General features: G+C 39.0%; 2 protein-coding genes across 2 annotated transcripts; one reads left to right on the top strand and one right to left on the bottom strand.

Moving 5' to 3' along the window:
- Positions 1–290: 290 nt before the first annotated feature.
- On the bottom strand, positions 291–19,105 carry RIMOC1 (RAB7A interacting MON1-CCZ1 complex subunit 1). Its single transcript, XM_082621025.1, has 7 exons — positions 18,780–19,105; positions 13,855–13,961; positions 11,511–11,654; positions 10,244–10,375; positions 9,243–9,357; positions 3,106–3,388; positions 291–2,117 (listed from the first exon to the last, which is right to left on the bottom strand). Coding segments are annotated over exons 1-7 (882 nt in total). The 5' UTR covers positions 18,880–19,105; the 3' UTR covers positions 291–2,116.
- On the top strand, positions 13,976–14,773 carry LOC309804027 (protein FAM136A-like). The gene has a single exon (XM_082621027.1). It carries the CDS (start codon positions 14,007–14,009, stop codon positions 14,415–14,417), a length of 411 nt encoding a protein of 136 aa, XP_082477153.1. The 5' UTR covers positions 13,976–14,006; the 3' UTR covers positions 14,418–14,773.
- Positions 19,106–19,546: the final 441 nt, after the last annotated feature.

Raw genomic sequence — 19,546 nt, forward strand, 5'->3', positions numbered from 1 at the left:
AAAATATGGAGTTTGCCAACTCATAAGAAAAATGACTATAAAGCAATGTGATCAGTGTGATAACATGGGTTGGGGAAGTTTCAGGGAGCAGAAGCAGAGTGACATGTAACTTTGACTGAAAATGGCTGGAAAAAGCCTTATGGATCCAGTATCACTGGAGCTAAGTCCTAAAGGATAAACAGGTATTCACTTGACTACAAAGAAGGGCAAAGTGTTCCAGCCAGAAGTAACGAGGATATTGAGGGAAAAAAAAACACAGCACATTGGGGAAGGAACTAGTATACTTGTGATTGATCATGGTTCTCCAAAAAGGGTGGGGTGAGGGTGGGCAGTCTGTGATTTAAACCTTTATCCTTAGAAAGCACAAAGGTATTTTCATAGCAAAACTTGTAAAAGCTAAGTTAAATAAAAATCTTCTTAGCTGTGTAAGGATAAACAAGGAGACAAAGGCAGAGATAGGGAGAGACTCTCCTTGTCCCAAGCAGCTCCATCAGAATGTTGATTAAAAATGAGCCTAAGGAACACTGGACTAGAATATGATCACACAGGAAGAGCTGCAGAGATGAGGCTGGCAAGGTAGGCAGAAGAAAGTAGGTTACAGCACTCTGTGTTGCCCTGCTCTGTGGAAGATCAAAAAAAGAGAAAACATGAACTGGAAAAGATTTTAGATGAAAAGTAAGATTCGTTGTTTGAACATATCGAATGTAAAATTACTATGGGATGTCTAAGTGAAGATATTTAATAGGCAGTTAGAAAGAAGGTTTACAAAGCAGAAGCTGGGATTCAAGCTACAGGTTTGGGAGTCAGCCTAACATTACAGGTGATAGAAGCCATGGCTATCAATAATATCACATAAATGTATAGTTGACCCTTGAACAATGAGGGGGTTAGAGGTGCAATCCTCCTGGCAGTCAAAAATCTGCGTATAACTTTTAGTCAGCCCTCCATATCCGCGATTCCTCTGTATCCGGAGATGCAACCAACCACTGATGGTGTAGTACTGTAGTATTTACTACTGGAAAAACCCCAGGTATAAGTAGACCCACATAGTTCAAACCTGTGTTGTTCAAGGGTCAACTGTATTTAGAGTAAGGAAAAAAGAAAAAAGGGAGAAAGAAAGTAAGGAAGGAAGGAAAAATGGGAGAAGAGGGAGGAAAAAGAAAAAACAGTATTCTGGAAAAGAGCAATACGTACAGGATATTGGCAGAAAAAAGAGAAGCCCCGGGGAAATGAGGGAGCCAGCAGAGAGGAAACGTGGAGACTAGTCTTCAACATGAAGCAGGATACCTCTTTTCCTCTACAAAGGGGGGAGATGAGCAGGGCAAAACGGGTGAACAGACACTGACCTGCTCATAGTCTCTACTTTCTGTAAGACAGGACCAAGAGCCATGTGCTAGGGGAGGGGCCAAAGGGCCAGAGGAAAGTGATGAGGCAAGTTAGAGGTTTGGATTAGCCACAGTGGGAAGGGGACAGGGGCCACACTACTAACAAACGAAAGGCTTACGCTGAGGGCTCTTCTAAAGCTGAAGGCAAGATACTTAGAATGATTCCACTTTGAAGGAGCTGCAGGAACTTCACATGGAACTCAGCATCCCCAAAAAAGAAGGTGGAACGATAGGATTAATTCAGTGTTGAGGGACTGTAGAATGATTAGGCTGAAAGACCAGGGGAAGATGGATTTGAAGGGACTGTGGAGAGCACGTCATATGGTGCCCCATAAGGCCAAGGCTGGACAGGGAAGGAAGAAAATCTGAAAGAGGCTGATGGTGAGGAGAAAAGGGGGCAGCAAGAGGAGGAGGCTATGAGGAAGCTACAGAGACACAAAAGAAATAAGAGAGAGAAGAATCAATCAAAATGAGGAAGTAAAAAACTGGAAAGATAAGAATGTCACTAGCTATTGAAATTTAAGATTTCAGAAAGAGAAACTCAGGATGGTGATACTCATGTTGAGGCCGTGGGAGTTAAGTTCCTGGAATGTGATGAAGTCAACAGCCCAGAGGTGAAGGATATTGGCAAGGTATCAGACAGATCATCCCAAGACGACAACAGGAACTGAGGTAGACAGAAAGACTGTCAGCAAGATACCAGGTTGGGCTCTTGGCCTTTAACACTCACCCCTACAATTAAAGACAAAATCTATTAAAATTTCAAAACATGAAAAGATGTGCTCTAAAGACATAAGACTAATGGCGGACTAACCTAACTTGGTTTTACCTTCATTACTCATTTAATAAACCATGCATATTCTTTTAAACAAAATAGGAAAATCATTTTGAAATTTTTATAAAATGCCTAATAGACTAAAAATTTTAAATGCCATTAGTAGTACGTGGTGAAACAAACAAAAATTATTTTGTGGAGTCTTTCATTATTTATCTTATTCTGGAAATGGTACATGGATGTTGGTCACAATTTTTCATTTTGCCAATTTTTATATCTATAGCATATATACAAAGCAAAGAGGGACTTGATTTTAATCTCTGAAGTGCAGCAAACTTCAAGACAGGGAGATTAAAAAATAATCTAAAAACAGTTAAAATGTTCAATTTTATGTTATATATATTGTACCACAATAAAAAAAAAACCTAAAGTAATAGAAAAAAACTCTTTATAGGGATAAACTGGATTTCTCCTTAGTATTAGTTACAGGATATCTGTAGTTCAGAGTGAGTTAGAATAACATAAATGCCATTTTAGATGTTAAAGAATCATTCCCTCACAGGTGTAAGAATATATAGTGAGGGACTTCCCTGGCAGTCCAGCGGTTAAGACTTTGCCTTCCAATGAAGGGGGTGCAGGTTCGATCCCTGGTCGGGGAGCCAAGATCCCACATGGCTCGCGGCCAAAAAAAACAAAACATAAAACAGAAGCAATAATGTAATAAATTCAGTAAAGACTTTAAAAATGGTCCACATCAAAAAAAATCTTAAAAAAAAAAGAATATATAGTGAAAGATGGTGATGGCATTTAAAAAAGGGTAACCATGCTGGCTATCTTTATGTAGTGTAATGTTCCTAAATTCAGTATCAATATGTCTTCTTTTCTGGAACTTCCATTTCCTGAGCCTTTTTGTTTTTCTGTTTGAAAAGGACTAGATGAACTTACTAGTTAGTGTGATGCTGAAAGAAGTTTAAAATTTGTTTTGCATTTGTTGTATTCCATTCTTGTTCTTTCAGGGGTCCTTCGCACACAGATACATACTTTTTCAAAATTTTTTCTCCTACTTCTCGGAAATCCAAAGGTTCTTTGTATGTAGTGTAGCTTGCTCCAGAAACACCAGTATCCACTTCATGATTTTCTGCCTGTTGATCTGCACAATGCTTCAATCCCCAATAACACATTTCTCCACTGTACATCATAGCCAGCAAATGAATGTCACTAAATATTCCTGGGAAAGTCATTTAAGTTGAGAGATTAGAATTTAAAAATGTAAAAAGAAACCCTGGTGATTAAGACTCCAATAAAATCCTTTTACTTACATCATTAAGCATTTTCCCTTCTCATTTAACAGCTATACTTAGAAAAGCCAAATATCACTAATACAATCCTCATTCCATCGGCACTTCTATCTCTATTTTATCTATAAAAGAGGCCCAATCCCACCATCCCCAAAAAAAGAATTATTTTTAAAGAATCATATGGGTCAGTGTGTTAATCTTTCTGGTGTTCTCTTTAGGATTTCTTTGAGAATCTAATCTAAATCGATGGAACCTCTCCCAGAACGTACATCCCATATTCCGCATACAATTTCAGAGTACTAAGAGATTCCCTCAGTCCCATCCATGAACACAACTTTTATTTAGGGGTATACTCAGGATCAATAATACAGTTCCTATATTTCTACAGCAGTGTACAGAGATGATCCTGCATAATCATGTCCCTTAGAGGCCATATGATTCTAAGTTACCAAAGATGTTAAATTGTATCCAAGATGCTTTATGTTCCCAGGAAAAAGGAATACATTGCAGGATTTCCATCAAAAGTTGAAAGCGTGCTTATTATGGAAGAAGGTGATTATATAATTAAACATTTATGACACACAAAGTATATTAATTTGATATAAAAACAAAAAGACCTAGAATTGTAAAGATCTGGGGATAAATTATAGACTTTGTACAACTCACCAAAGCTCTTTAAACCTCAGTTTGCAAAAATCAGGATTCCACATGCCCTACTTATTTCATGGAATTTTCTTAAGGAACACATAAAATAAAAATGCATAAACCATAAAGTGCTATTAAATTATATGACTAACTTCTTCAAGTCATAAAATACAAATAAATGATCTAGACAGGTACTTGTGTGACTAGAGAAGTTTACCTCAAATAAATGAGCATCATAATCTCAGTTGCTCACCTAATATGGCTCATCAGAAATGACTATGATAGTACTAGAGATATAAAAATAGAAGAAAAATTCAGCTTCCAAAACTGTTATAGTTTGTATTATCTTGAATCTATTTCAAGTTTTTGGTAGTCTCAGAGTTTGTCCCTACAGGTAACCCTTCACCTCACCTCCAATTCAGCTTATAAATAGTAGCAAGAGAAGGAATAAGCTTAGCAGACGAACCGATTCATTACACTGTTATATCAACCAAAGAAATAATTAAGAGCAGAATCTGAGGCTTGCATTCATGAACATACGATGGGCTACACTCTATTAATTATGCTTTCTATGTATAAAACAACTCAGTAAGTACAATGCATATTACCCATAATCACTTCTTTTCACTTCATTTCTTCATACTTAAAAGGTCATAAACCTCAGAGAAAAAGCTGGAATAGCATTAGATGTTATTTAGAATATAAAAAGAAACAGACCTAGAATCAAGAGGATCTGGGTGTAAATTATTGACTTTGTGCCACTCACCAAAGCTCTTTAAGCCCCAGTTCGCAAAAATCAAGATTCCACATGCCCTCCTTAATTTCATGGAGTTTTCTTAAGGAATAGTTTGCTGTTTTTTCCAAATTAACGATTTTCACTGCAGAATTATATTTCATATTAGATAGGACATTTCACTGAATTTATATCCTTTTTCATTTTTGTGATCCTACACCCTAATTATTCCTCAAAAGACTGGTAGAGGGGAGTAACGAGCTAGAAGCAAAAATGAAGAGAAGGTTGAACTTTTAAGCAGACTAGAGCCTTAGGAGGAGGAGCTGAAGTTAAGTCCCACAAAGTGAAGCCACTTGGGAAAGATGAGAAGTGTTTGCTTAAGGGAGAGCTGGCATCCAATTTGTGCCCAACTCTAAGTTAGCCTCATCCTTTATATTAACAAGGAGTGATGGTTAAACAAGGTACACAGATATCCTTTGGAAAGGTGTTTCTGAGGAGAGAATGAATAGCTATATGCTAAAGAGTGGTCCTCAAACTTTAGCCTGCATTAGAATTACCTGGAGGACATGCTGAAATGCTGATTGCTGGGCCCCCACCTCCAAAACTTTCAGATTCAGGTATGGGATTGGGTCTATGAATCTGCATTTTTAACAAAGTCCTAGGACCTAGGGTGAGGCTGCTGGTCCATAGACTATGCTAAACTACTGTACTGCATTAAAACACCAAAGGAAGAAATGAACAACGTAAAAATTACACATTCTCCCTCTCTGCTCCTCCAAGGAATCCATTAGTCTGTAGCTATAGTCTTTTTGCTGCTACAAATTTTCCTTGGTTATTTTTTCTGCTAATGCTCAGCATTGTTTTCAATAAAATACTTCACTTGGTGAACACATCAAGAGAGTACGGGGTGCAGGGAGGAAGAGGGTGAATAACCCATGAAGTAAAAGTGATGGCAGAAAGATGACTTTCATAGGAAAAAAAAAGGTGGCCAGACTGGCATTCTCTAGAAGCAGTGATGTCTAAATCTGACTGCATCATAATTACGGTAGGTTATAAAAATAGATTCCTGAACTCCAGATATTAAATCAGAACCTGCATGTGATACACAGAAATCTATATTTTTGGGGACTTCCCTGGTGGCGCAGTGGTTAAGAATCTGCCTGCCAATGCAGGGGACAAGGGTTTGAGCCCTGGTCCAGGAAGATACCACATACCGCAGAGCAACTAAGCTCGTGTGCCACAACTACTGAGCCTGAGCTCTAGAGCCCACAAGCCACAACTACTGAGCCCACATGCCACAACTACTGAAGCCTGCGCACCTAGAGCCTGTGCTCCACAACAAGTGAAGCCAGCGCAGTGAGAAGCTTGCGCACTGCAACAAAGAGTAGCCCCTGCTTGCCGCAACTAGAGAAAGCCCACGCACAGCAACAAAGACCCAACACAGCCATACATACATACATACATACATACATACATACATACATACATAAATTTAATTTTTAAAAAAAAGAAGAAAAGAAAAGAAATCCGTATTTTTAAACAAGCTACCCAGGCAATTAGTGATGTCAATTCAGAGCTGCTCCTTTAAGCCATCTGAAATCCAGGTTCTGGGCTAAGTAATGAGTCAAAGGCTGCTGGGAAGGGGGCTCTTCAGTGGCATAAAAAGGGCATAACCCCAGGATGTGCACAGTTGAACAAACTTTTAACCTAGTTAACCCCAGAGTTATCCTGACAAGGCTATTTTTATAAGGGCCCACAGAAGAATGAACCATAGCAATGAGATAAAAAGATTTACTGAATACATTACCTGGTAATTTTTAAAAGCTGAAAATTTAATGGCATACAGGTAATGATCAAAGGACAAAATGATTATCTCACCTTGGAAAACGAAATAAAAATCATACTAAGTGTACACTGTTCTGAGTTTTATGTAGAATCAGGTAAATTATCATTAAGATCTGGCCACAAAAATATTTTGATGATTCATATAGAACTTTTGTCTCTAATTAGTACTAAGAATTATTCCGAATTGTGTTTTTTATATATATATATTATATATATATATTATATGTTTTTTATATACTCCACCAGGGCCTTAAGAGTAATTTAGCCTATGAAAAGTAGGCTTCCTGGCTTCTAATCTACATCTTGAGGAATGAAGTAGGGAGGAACAAACTGCTTTAGATGAGAGCAAGAAGTCAGCACCAAAAGAGGACTGATTCCTGTGCCAAAACTGCTAGGGAGTCGATGTTGTTTTGTTGTTTCCTGGAAAAAAGAGACCCTTTCTGTGCCTTTGATTCCCCTGCTGAAGAAGCAATGGAAGATAGAGGCGAGTGTAATCAATTATAATCCAAGAGAAGACACCAGTATCACAAGCATCGTGATAAAAAAAATTCTAGGCCATGAGAATATATGACTTTATGACTAGAAATGGAATAAGGGAAATTGGTGACTTGTGCTCTTTTCTTTGGTTCTAAATAAGCTTTAATGCCACCTCTGCTTTTTCTTTTAAATCAGTCCATGTGGGTAAGGAAATTTTAGAAAGATCATTTTTAATGCAGCTAATCGGTTCACTAGTTACCTGGAATAAATACTTCCCACAAATAAATCAAAACACCCCATGTTTGTCAAAACATCATGCCCTCTGAAGGAGCACCTTATATTCACAAGTTTTTTTAGGACAAGCTACTCGCCTGAATAAAATGAAGGTAACAACTTTTGGACAACAGTAGCCAGTCATATGTTAATGGCTCTTAAATCATGGTGTTTTTTTTTTCTGTGTGATGTTTTCTAATAGAAAGGAAAAGCCTATAGAAGCTAACAAAGAAAGAATTAAAATTCACTTATAAAATTAAAACACAGAATTTTCCCTAAGAAGTTTTCTTCTTATTCCCCATGTTTGAATTTTCCCCATCAAAATTTCCCCAAAATTTCAGATGAAGCATAAAAGAAAGTTTACACAAAGAATCTAACATCATTTGCCAGCTATGTGACCTTATCAGGCTTATCAGGACCTCAGTTCTTCCATTTGTAAAAAGAGACACTAAAAGTAAGTGGTTCTTCCCTCTCAAACCTCAGTCTAAAACCCAAATGATGCTCTATATCCAGTCCCTAACTTTTTTTTTTTTGCGGTACGCAGGCCCCTCACCACTGTGGCCTCCCCGCTGTGGAGCACAGGCTCCAGACGCGCAGGCCCAGCGGCTACAGCCGATGGGCCCAGCCGCTCCGCGGCACGCGGGATCCTCCCGGACCGGGGCACAGACCTGCATCCCCTGCATCGGCAGGCAGACCCTCAACCACTGCGCCACCAGGGAAGCCCCCAGTTCCTAACATTTTTAAGTGCATACAAGTTTATGACAGAAACTAGCAGTTACCACCCAATATTCATTCTTCCTTTCTTTCTTAGTAAAGAGACACTATTTGGGATGGCAATGTATCATGTAAAGGGCTATACATCCCAGATTCCCTTGTAGCTATATGAATCCATGTGATTAAATTCTGGCCAGTGAAATGTAGGTAGAAGTATTCTAAGTGTTGTAACAAACTTGAGAAGGATGAAAGAAAGACTTGGCTGAAAGAAACATCCTTTTGCCATTCCTATGGACTGGAACAGAGGTGAGATGGAAGGAGCTCCAGCAGCATCTTGAGATACTGAGAATGGAAGCAATGTCCTCAACAGGGATGCAACTTCGGCAAGTACTGTTTACATGCATTCTATATAACTCGCCTCCTTCTGAAGCTGTAGCGCTCCACTTTGAAAGACGATGGAGGAAAAAGACAGGAACCTGATGATGCCATGGAGCCACCATAACCAGCTCTAGACCTTTTCGAAGTGAAAAAGCAGTAAATTTCTCCTTGTTTAAAAGTTACGTCCAGTCTCAGGACTTCCCTGGTGGCACAGTGGTTTAGACTCCGCACTCACAATACAGAGGACCTGGGTTCAATCCCTGGTCACGTAACTAGATTCACATGCATGCTACAACTAAGAGTTCTCATGCCACAACTAAGGAGCCCGCCAGCCACAACTAAGGAGCCCGCCTGCCGCAACTAAGACCCGGTGCAACCAAATAAATAAATAAAATAAATTTTTAAAAATAAAAATAAAAGTTACCTCCAGTCTCTGTTACAATTAGCTGAACCTAGAGCAGGATCAGGGCTTTGTGGGGATGCAAAGTAAGTAAAAGCAACATGATATATTACTGTCCCTAAATTACTAAGCAGAGATTAGCAGTATTTCTCTATATTACGAGAGAAGATTTTTTAAATTGTTTAAAAAGCCCTTTTATTATTTTTTTGTCTATAATGTAACCTGAAATTTATTTCAATCAAAGTTAAATCTAATAAACTTCTTGAAATTTAAAAATGCTTTAAAACACTTAGAAAACTACAAAAAGAGATCACATTACCTTCACTCAGTAATTTAGCTGTATCTAGGTCTTGAAAAGAAACTCCTTCATTTAACTGGATGGGACACCGAAAATTCAGCATCTGTAGCAAGTAACTGATTCCATCAACAAGGTACTAAATGAAAGTCAAAGACAAAGAATCCAAGTATTAGATGCAGAGCTGTAGAAACTTCAAATGTTAATATTTTTACTCAAGAGAATACTGGCTAATATACAGATATATCATATGATTATTACATTACAATATAAGGACCTACTACCCCAAAACTTTTATAAGTATAACCCTCCAATTAGTAAAAGAGTATGGGAAAAAAAGAGAAATCATTAACCAAGAACACATGATTAATATACTTGTCAAAAATGTCATCAGAGCAAGAAGAGGTTAAAGATAATAAAGATGTGTTCAAAAACTTGTTAAAAATATGGATGTACTTTATTACAATTTAGAAATATTATGATCAAACTTTTACATCTGAAAGTGTGACCTCTCATTTGCAGGCCCACATAAACCATGTGTACAATCAACCTAAGTTAGGAAGGATCCTTAGTGATACAAATATTAAGACAGGATCTTTGGGTTTACTGATTTGGTCAGAAGAGTCAAGAAAAATCAGTGGGCCACAATTTCCTAGGAGCAGGGTCATGTGGGATCTTTAGGAGTGATCTGCTGATAGAGAGAGGCTCACAACCAAGTTTGTTTTCTTCAGGCCAAAAATATGCTTAGAAATTAATATAGATTATCTATCTTGTACGATAAAAAATAAAAATCCAGAACTTAAAAAAAAACATATAAAACTTCCCAGTTTACAAAGGGCTTTCACATGTTATCTTATTTAATCTTCATAGTAATTCCAATTTGTTTAAGATTACATAGCTGGTAAGTACAGGCCTGGAATGCCAACCCAGGCCCTTTGATTCCACTACTCTTAATCCTGTACTAAACAGCTTTTGGAAACCTATAAATGTCAACAATCAAAAATGTATGAGGAGTGCTTTTTCACCTTTTTAAGCAAGCTAGATTTTCTTGTGAGCCATTCTCTCCTTTTGGTCAGAGAATGACAATACATGTAGAGTAGGGCTCCTCGTCTCCAAGAGAGACATTCCAGGAGTTCATCCCCAAGCAAGTCGCAGTGCTGAAATACAACAAAGACACAGCTAAAAAGAGGAACTTCGTGTCTGTAAAAATCAAAATTAAATTTCAAAATATTGAACAATTAAAAAATACTCATTTCACAAAATTTGCTCTTTACTTAGCAACCTACACAGGAATGCCTTACTCTGAATCAATTAGAAATATAGAAATCTATTGCTACATGAAAATAATTAACTACTCCAATTTACAAATATTTCTAGAAAATTGATGTTCAAGTATTTTAGTAGCCAATTTTCTAATATATTTAAAATATAAGTAATCCATAATCTGAAAAAATAAGTTTTCAGAAATATATGTTACTTGAAACAATTTCTACTACTGCTAAAATAAAACAATGAAAAGATACACACAAAAACAATTTTAATAAATCAAACTTTTACTATGTGGTATCATTTAAAACTTGGGATTATTTGTTTCCACAGTTAGCATTCTCTGATAAACACAAAGAGCAACAAAGATATCTACGTAGAGAAAGCCAGCGGACAGTTCAAGAAGAGAAATTATTTGCTTGAAAGAGTAGCCAGGGCTAGAGACAAAAATCTTGGAATCATCTAAACAGAGACCGCAGTAAAAACAAGTAGTCAAGCAAAGACAAACTACAGACTATCAGAGGATTAAGGAGGTATCTTTGGGGAGTGCCTATGTTTCCAGAATGGAAGAGAGGGGAGATGCTTGAAAAAGAGCAAGGCTTCTTAGAGAGGAAGAGGAGCATGCAGGGCCTCCAAGGGATGGGGTGATCATTGGTAAGAAAGGCAACAAATGTCCAGGCAGAAGAAGACTGTGAAAGGATGAGAGATGTGGTATTAGGTTACTAGGGACCTTCAAGAACACACAGCATCTGTAAAAGTAAAGGGAGAAGAAACAGCAAATGTGTATGTTTAGAAAATTACTAGGCACTGTAGTTACAATATAATTCCATCAAACATTCTGAAACATATTTACAAAAATACGATACTTGAGTTGTGACATCAGTCTGAAATGTTCAACTCTCTGTCCCTCCTTCAATCTTAATTTAAAACAAAGATACATTTAAGAAAAAAAAATACAGATTCTAAAGGGTAATATAGCAGTAATCAGCAGCATTCCACCATAATTCATAGTTGTGCAAAACTTACTTTTGGATGCATATTATTTTCTTTAACCAAAATTTCTGGTTCTGAAAGAAAACTGATCAACTCTTTTACTTTTTGTGAAGAATCTTCAGGAAAATCTTCATCTACTAGCTTGTTCTCCTCAAAATATGTCATGTCCAAAATAGCCTGAAGTAAAAGAGAAAAAAAAGTATAAATGATTTCAACTCGAATGAGTAATTCTTATAGTTTAATCTTACATATATACTTTATTAGACATTTAAATCTTCTAGCACAGTATTTAAATTTAAGAAGTAGTCAAAATATCTAGCTATAAATATAATCTAAGATGAACTTTATAGTAAACTTCATAGGATTTTACTAAAATACTGAATTAAGATAATCTAGTTTCCCTCAAAAAATAAAATGGGCATTTATGTTTTAATTCAGATAAGTTAACTATATACAATATAATTATGAAAAGTTTAATTATTATAGTCTTTGCTATTTGTACATATATACTTCCTGAACATTTTCTAAATGCCTGCCGTATCAAGACAAGGTCACGACCTCTCGTTTTGTATACTGAATCTTCAAAGGGTTACCTGTTTCTCAAATGGAGCGCCAGCACTTTAAAACTACCCAATCCTTTTTCTTTGTTTAATCTACTGGACTAAGACTAAGGAAACTGAGTGCTGGTATCAGCTCTACCTAACAAAGGACAAGTCATATTTTACCTTTTTTTTGGAGCCTCAGTTTCTTCATTGACAAAATGAAGAAACTGATCCAAATGCCTTTCAAAGTCCCTTGCTTTGAGGGTAAAATGAATTAACATATGTAAACACTTCGAACATTACCTAGCACACAGCACTACGTAAGTGTTATGCGCTCTGGTGTAGAAGGCCTAAGCCAGGAAGGGAGAGATCATCATCCTAAGGAAAATGACCTGTTGATTCAGAACCAAAAGTAAGGTCCAAAGGGGTTTGGGGAATTTTAATCTATATTTCTAATTCTTTTGCCTTATTCTTAGAAATAAGTTAAAATGTTTAGAACTCTCCCACGTGAAGGAAACGAGACAAGCAAGGAACCTTCTGAAAGAAAAGAGAGTCAGGCAAATTTCTCCCAAATTGTAACAGCTCTCAGGGGTTTGTGGGCAGTTGTTACAGGCTCATTCAACCACATCGGAAGGCAGAAAGCATCTCCATGTTCCTCCTAACAGAAAGCAGAGTGTCAGGCACCTAAGTGCTATGAATGTGCATTTTGGAAACTTGACTAAGTTTACTCTATTTCCTATAAACCACTTCATCTTTATTATCCCTTGGCAATCAAGTAAGGGCATACGAAGCACTCTGTCAACTATAAAGTGCTATACAAATGTTAGTTACTATAATAAAATTATGTTTCTTTTTTTTTTGCTGCACTGCACAGCCTGCGGGATCTTAGTTCGCTGACCAGGGATCGAACCCATGCCCCTTGCAGTGGAAGCACGGAGCCTTACCCGCTGGACCGCCAGGGAAGTCCCTCAAAATTATGTTTCTTAGTGTCCACTTGCCTCAGCAGTGTTTGAGAAAACTAAGAAAACAGATCTTACCTGTAGAAAGGTCTGAATTTGAAAGGAAAGTAAAAAAAAGAAGGGGGGAGCAGAAAAATCTTATGGACTTGCATAACAAAAGCACAGGTAGTCAAGTTGAGAATCCAAAGGAAAGGTGAATTTCAGGGCAAAAAAAAAAATAATCAGAGCCCTTACAGAAACCTCCATTCCCTCTGACGAACCTTTCACACCTTGGAAATTGCACATTTGAGTGTTTTTTTGTTTTGTTTTGTTTTGTTTTGATTAATTAATTAATTTTTGGCTGTGTTGGGTCTTCGTTTCTGTGCGAGAGCTTTCTCTAGTTGTGGCAAGCGGGGGCCACTCTTCATCGCGGTGCGCGGGCCTGTCACTATCGCGGCCTCTCTTGTTGCGCAGCACGGGCTCCAGACGCGCAGGCTCAGTAGTTGTGGCTCACGGGCCTAGTTGCTCCCCGGCATGTAGGATCTTCCCAGACCAGGGCTTGAACCCGTGTACCCTGCATTAGCAGGCAGATTCTCAACCACTGTGCCACCAGGGGAGCCCCATTTGAGTTTTGCTTAATTATCTATAAAGGGAAGCAATACTGTTATCTGCAAGATTTTTTTCCTTTTTTATCAACGCATCCAATAAACTTTTCTTCTTTGTGAGGATACTTACTGCCTTACAGCTTCAAGTCTATATGCTTTATACATACAGTTTTTTTAACACAAACACTTTAAATAGAGAATAAACTGCTTTCATTACACCTAAATTTTGGAGTAACCCTCTTAAATAAGCAAACTGCCTCAACAACGTCAGAAACCACATCTGTTTCAGTACCTGTGTGTAAAGTTCAAGAAGATTTGATGGATTTGAACATTCTTTGTCTTCTCCACACAGAAGTTTCAATTTTTCTAGAGCTGCAGAGGCCCGAATTAAAAAGTGATCTATAAGAGATAAAAACATGATTACTGGAGCAGCGTGGGGTCGTCATGGTGCAGCTGCAGCAGCTCCGGGTGCAGGAGGCGGTGGACTCTATGGTGAAGAGTCTGGAGAGACAGAACATCCGGAAGATGCAGGGCCTCATTTTCCAGTGCAGCGCCGGCTGTTGTGAGGACAGCCAGGCGTCCATGCAAGTGCACCAGTGCATTGAGCACTGCCGTGCACCTCTGGCTCAAGCCCAGGCCCTGGTGACCAGCGAGCTGGAGAAGTTCCAGGACCGCCTGGCCCGATGCACTATGCATTGCAACGACAAAGCCAAAGATTCAATAGATGCAGGGAGTAAAGAGCTTCAGGTGAAGTGGCAGCTGGAGAGTTGCGTGACCAAGTGTGTGGATGACCACATAAACCTCATCCCAACCGTGACCAAGATGAAGGAGTCTCTCTCATCCATTGGGAAATAGATGTCTGCTATTGGCCATCGGGGCTGAAGGCAGGAATCTATTTAAAAAGAGGAATGGGGATTTGGGTTTTCTAAAGTTTATGAATGAGGAAATTAAGGATGGCAGCAAGTTTAAGGCCTATGTCACTTGCCTCTGGACACTGGTTCCTTTGTGTTTGAATCCTAGAAAGTGAAAAAACCTGGTGCTAAAATTTGGGTCAGAGATAGCACAGGAGAGTTTTTGTGAGCCTGAATTTCATGTGGCAAGTGCTTATCCTGGCAACAGGGAGTCTCCCTTGTACCAAACCACAGCACTCCAAGGTACCAGATTCTCTCAGTACACAGATATCAACAGGCTGGCAGGTTCCTCTGACCTGCTTTTGAGCTGGTGGAGTGTGAGGAGAGATGTTTCTGTTTGTTGCCAACCTCCTGTTTACCAGAAGGATCACTACAACATTTTCCACAAACTGGAAATAAAACAAAATCCATGAGGTCACTAATTTAGAAGGGGAAAGGGGGGGCTTCTGGGGATCTGTTTTGCTTGGTTTTGTTTTATATACAAGGGCATGAAGTTACTCTAAGATGTAGAGTTGGGAGAGGTAGTTTGGATAAAAACTTTGAAAGGGTCCTTGCAGATATTCATTTCTGGCCATCAAGATGTGGATGAACATTTCTTAAAATTCTCACACATTACATCTTTCAGCCTGGAGACCCTGCAAAAATATAAGAAGTGCTATCACACTGGTAGGGGAAGCAAACCTTCCCTCTAACTGGCAGCCATAATGGGCCCTGAGGGTGTCGGAGAGTCAGCTGAGTGACAAGACAATCTTGCAGTGATACTCACCCTTGAAGGGAAAGGGGATTTTGATTGTGCTATATGTTAGTATTCAGGCATGAACAGCAAAAGAGGAATTTTTAGCTGCATAATTAAGAGAGTTATGAAGTACTGGCCTTGGAAAAATCTTGTTTTCATAAAACAAAACAGAATGAAAGCCTAAACCCAGTATTGCTTACTTTGCTCCCTGTAATAACAGAGCTCTGTTGAGACAATCCCCTGGCAACACGAAGGTCAAAGGAGAAAAAGTAAGCAACTCAGGGGCGAGTTGTGACTCCTTTAGGGCAAAAAAAGGGACAGCCCTCCGTTACCAGATACCACTTTTACGACCTGCATTGTTCTTGCCCCAGTTCTGGCACCTTATCATTTTATTAAGGACCTTGCTGTGTTTTTACCAACTTATTACTTGAAATGATAATACAGCATGTCTGTTTGCTGTTTCAAGACTGTGATATATTTTCCTAGTGGTTTGCTTTTTAAAATAAATAAGACTTAATTTTTCTTCAAAAAAAAAAAACATGATTACTTCACATAGTTTCAGAGTGTCATTTAAATGAAAAAAGTTACATATCTAAAATGATGAAATGAAATTATTACAGCATGGTAGTAATATCTTTTGTAAAACATGAAGTACATCATAATGCCTAATCCTACTTAAATTTATCATGGAAATTTATTCCTGAAAGCTGGACTGAAAACTTTCTAGGTTCAGCTGCCATTTCTTAAATGCAATCTGTATTTTCATAATGCTTCTTTTATAATGCTGACATACTCAAAATGTTTAAGTAATAAATTTAAAACCTGTATTGGAATAGTACAAATAATATACATAAATCTACAGAAAGGACTTCCACTAAAAACTTATAACTTCATAAATATATTCTCCAAAAAATAACACGATTGATTAAATCAAATGCCTCATAAAATGTAAGCACTCTGAGCAATTATAACTTTATAATTGTGTTTATGTATTTATGTATGCAAATAGCTGTTACAATTAAAATTATACAAATTTCCTGAATATTTTACTCCTTTAAAAACCTAGAAATGGGACAAATTACTTAATGCCTTCAAAACCTAGACAAAATTAAACTAAATACTTCTGATATACCCTCTAAAAACAACTCCCCCTCACTTCCCCTCTACATTGTCTAATTTCTTCCTTTTCTCTTATTGCATATTCCCTTTGCTTCAATGTTTTCACTTTTTCTTATGGATTTCTCCTCCCTAACCTACAAAGTGTCCATACCAAGGTGCCATCCACACTTCTGCATCATCTCACGTAGTCAAATTTAAATATGCCCACCATCAAGACGCTTAAGTTCCTAAGTATGCCCCTCTGTGGCTTCCTCCTGAAATATATATGCTTTTCCCCTCACTGGCAAATGGAAAGAAAATGTAGCACTTGGTGAGGGTCCATCTGATCCAGCCTCAGCACCTACACAGGTACGTAAGCTGCTCAGCATTGGAACAAAAGCACCACCAGCTTAAGCTGCGTCTGTTGGCAATAATACGATGACTTTACCAGTTTTCCCTGGTAAAGCCTAACCTGTATCTAAACCAATTCTGAACGCTTTAAGGTTCATTATTCACCTAAATTGAAAACTACTTCTTTGGCACTGCCCTCCTATCTCTCCTCAGCCCAAAAGTATCATCCACACAGCTCAGAAAAAAAAATGCTACTGTGAACTAAACTGTATGAAACATGGTACTCCTTAGGTACTTCTTAAAACACTAAGTTGATATTTTCTTCTTAACTTGCAGGATTATTTTAAATGTAAAGACTTGACTGAGTTCACTGAACCACTGCTGAAGGAGTATCTCATATGAATTCATGACATAATTACAGAGGTGGAGGGATAATGGTTCACAATTTTAGAAAATTTTTATGAAATGTAGTATTTTTCCTAACCATTCAAGGTAGTGACTGACAAGGCAAAGACAAGTGATTCTTACATAGTCCCTGGAAAAGGTCCCTCTCATGGTATATTTCCATAAAGTAAACATATTATGCTTGTACAATGAGAAATAAATGAACAAAAACTGACCAGAGGTAAAAAGGAGAGTATTCTTAGATGGACTAGTGTCTGGTTGTATCTGATCTAATTTAAAGACAACAGGAACTATCAATCCCTATAACCTAATATAAATATCATTAAAGGACAAATTTTGGGTGCATATTATTTTTGTGCTATGGGAAAATACAAGTTCAATTCAAACACATGCAACCATGTTTTAATTAAACTTCATAAATATAAGAAAATCTTGCCAGTAATACTGATGAATAGCTCATAACGTGGACCACTATTATTTTAATTCCAATACACTTCAGAACTTTAAAGCCTCCAAACAAGAATATATACCACTTAACTTTTATTTTCAGCCCTCATTCTAGACTGGATTAAAGAACTCTCCCGCTGGAAAATGAGAATGGCTTTTGGTTTCAATGGTAAGTGAATAGCATACATTCTTTGATCTCTTTAGACTGATTCTAATGGAGTTGGAATGGGGTGGAGATCACTGAATAGCTTACTTAGAAGTAACTTAGATACACTTCCAGGTACAGCTACTACTGTCCATGAACTAACTATTCATGTGATTCACTTACCACAAACCAAAAAAGAAAACAGCTTCAGGGTAGTCTGTGGGTTTTTAAGAACATACCCCTAAGAAAAGAAAATCCAGCAGATAATCTTCACTGGAACTAGAGCCATTTTATCATGGACCCTATTCAATAAATTCACCAACTACTCAATCGCTTGGGAAAACGTTCCCCTACTACTTTCCTATGAGTTCGATGACAATGAGACAGTCCACAAGAATTTTTAAAACTGTCTATCTGTAGTAAAGGTGCAAAACTCAAAAAGAAATAATGTAGAAACGTACAGGGAGCTGATAAGTACTGAAAGAGAACAAAAGTCCAAGTAATTCTCCGTCAGTTTTTCAAAGGAAACCGCTTAGACATTTCCAAGAAAGTATTCTAGTACTGACAGGGCCCTTGTGAGACCTGAGGTGATGAATGTGAGAGAATCGTCTAAATTATACCAATGCAAATCTCTTCTGTATTGTTTACAGCTGAGTTTAGAACCCAAAACACAGAAATTTACAACGAAGCAATGAAAAAGTCGAACTGTTAAACACGCCTAGCTATCTCTACTACACGCAAAACCATTACTTATTTGCGTACCAGCATCCAACTTTAACCACTCATTTAAACTTCCATGTGTACTTCCATCCAGATCTTGCCCCTTTCCCAGTTGCTACCGAGACAGTTAAAGACAAGCAGCACTGATATGACTGGGATTTCAGCGCTTTTCACGGGTTATGAAAAATGGGGTCTCAAAGCAAACGCCTTGCCTTTAGGCGTTGTGAGTTCTTGGAGGTGGACCAGCGACCCCGCAGCGGGGCCAGAAGGGCAACACCTTCGGCAGCCCTGGCCTGGGATCCACACGGACAACAGGCCGCAGCCTCAGCCCCTACGGCCGTCGACCGCCAGCTCTGAACACCCGTCCGCCCGCCCGCCTCCCTCCCTCTCCTCGGCTCCCTCACCATCCTCGCCGGCGGCTTCGCTAAGTTGTTGTATGTGGGCCTGAGCCAGGTCCCCAAGCTCCTCCACTCGCCTCACCACACTGGAGCCTGAGGCCGCCATGGCCACAACGGGCGGGCGCGCCTAGTCACGTGACTGTGCCGGCCTGAGGTCACCTGATACCCCGGCGCCGGCGGGAAGTGGGGGGGTGGAGCTCTCCTGATAGGTGGGAGGGGACCCCAGCTCCAAAAGAGGGCAGGCTCAGGCCCGCACAGGTTGTTCCGGGTTATTTTCTTCCTTCTCGGAATTCTCTCTCCAGAACCCTGAGCAGCAGGCCGACTTTTGGGGGCGGGCGTGACGTCAGGACGCACCTCCCCTCCTCTAAACCAATCGGAAGCCGCCCATGTCCCCACGCTGATCCAATGAGAAGCCAGATCTCTGGGTTGGGGTGGGGGGTGGGGTTGGCGGGGGGTGGGGTTGGCGGGGGCTCTGACTAGAGAGTGCCGCAGTGGCTGGCTGGTCTCTGCACTGTGTCCAGGGCTACAGCCGCAGTCAATAGAGCAGACAGGAAAGTCTGAAAATAGGACTGTCTGGTTTTGGTTGCCTAAAATATGGAAAGCCTGGGAGACACTGCTTTGGGAAAGATCCCTGGTGTTCTCCCTCCTTGCTGCAAGTAATAAATCATTCCTTCTCTAGTTTAAAAAAAAAAAAAAAGACTGGCTCTCCTGGAGAACATCCAAGTCTCTAAGAGGTTACTGTGCGTCTAGGTGGGGACCTCCAAACACTGGTG

The sequence above is a fragment of the Mesoplodon mirus genome (assembly GCF_964341445.2).
Source record: "Mesoplodon mirus genome assembly, chromosome: 5".
NCBI classification, from domain to species: Eukaryota; Metazoa; Chordata; class Mammalia; order Artiodactyla; family Ziphiidae; genus Mesoplodon; species Mesoplodon mirus.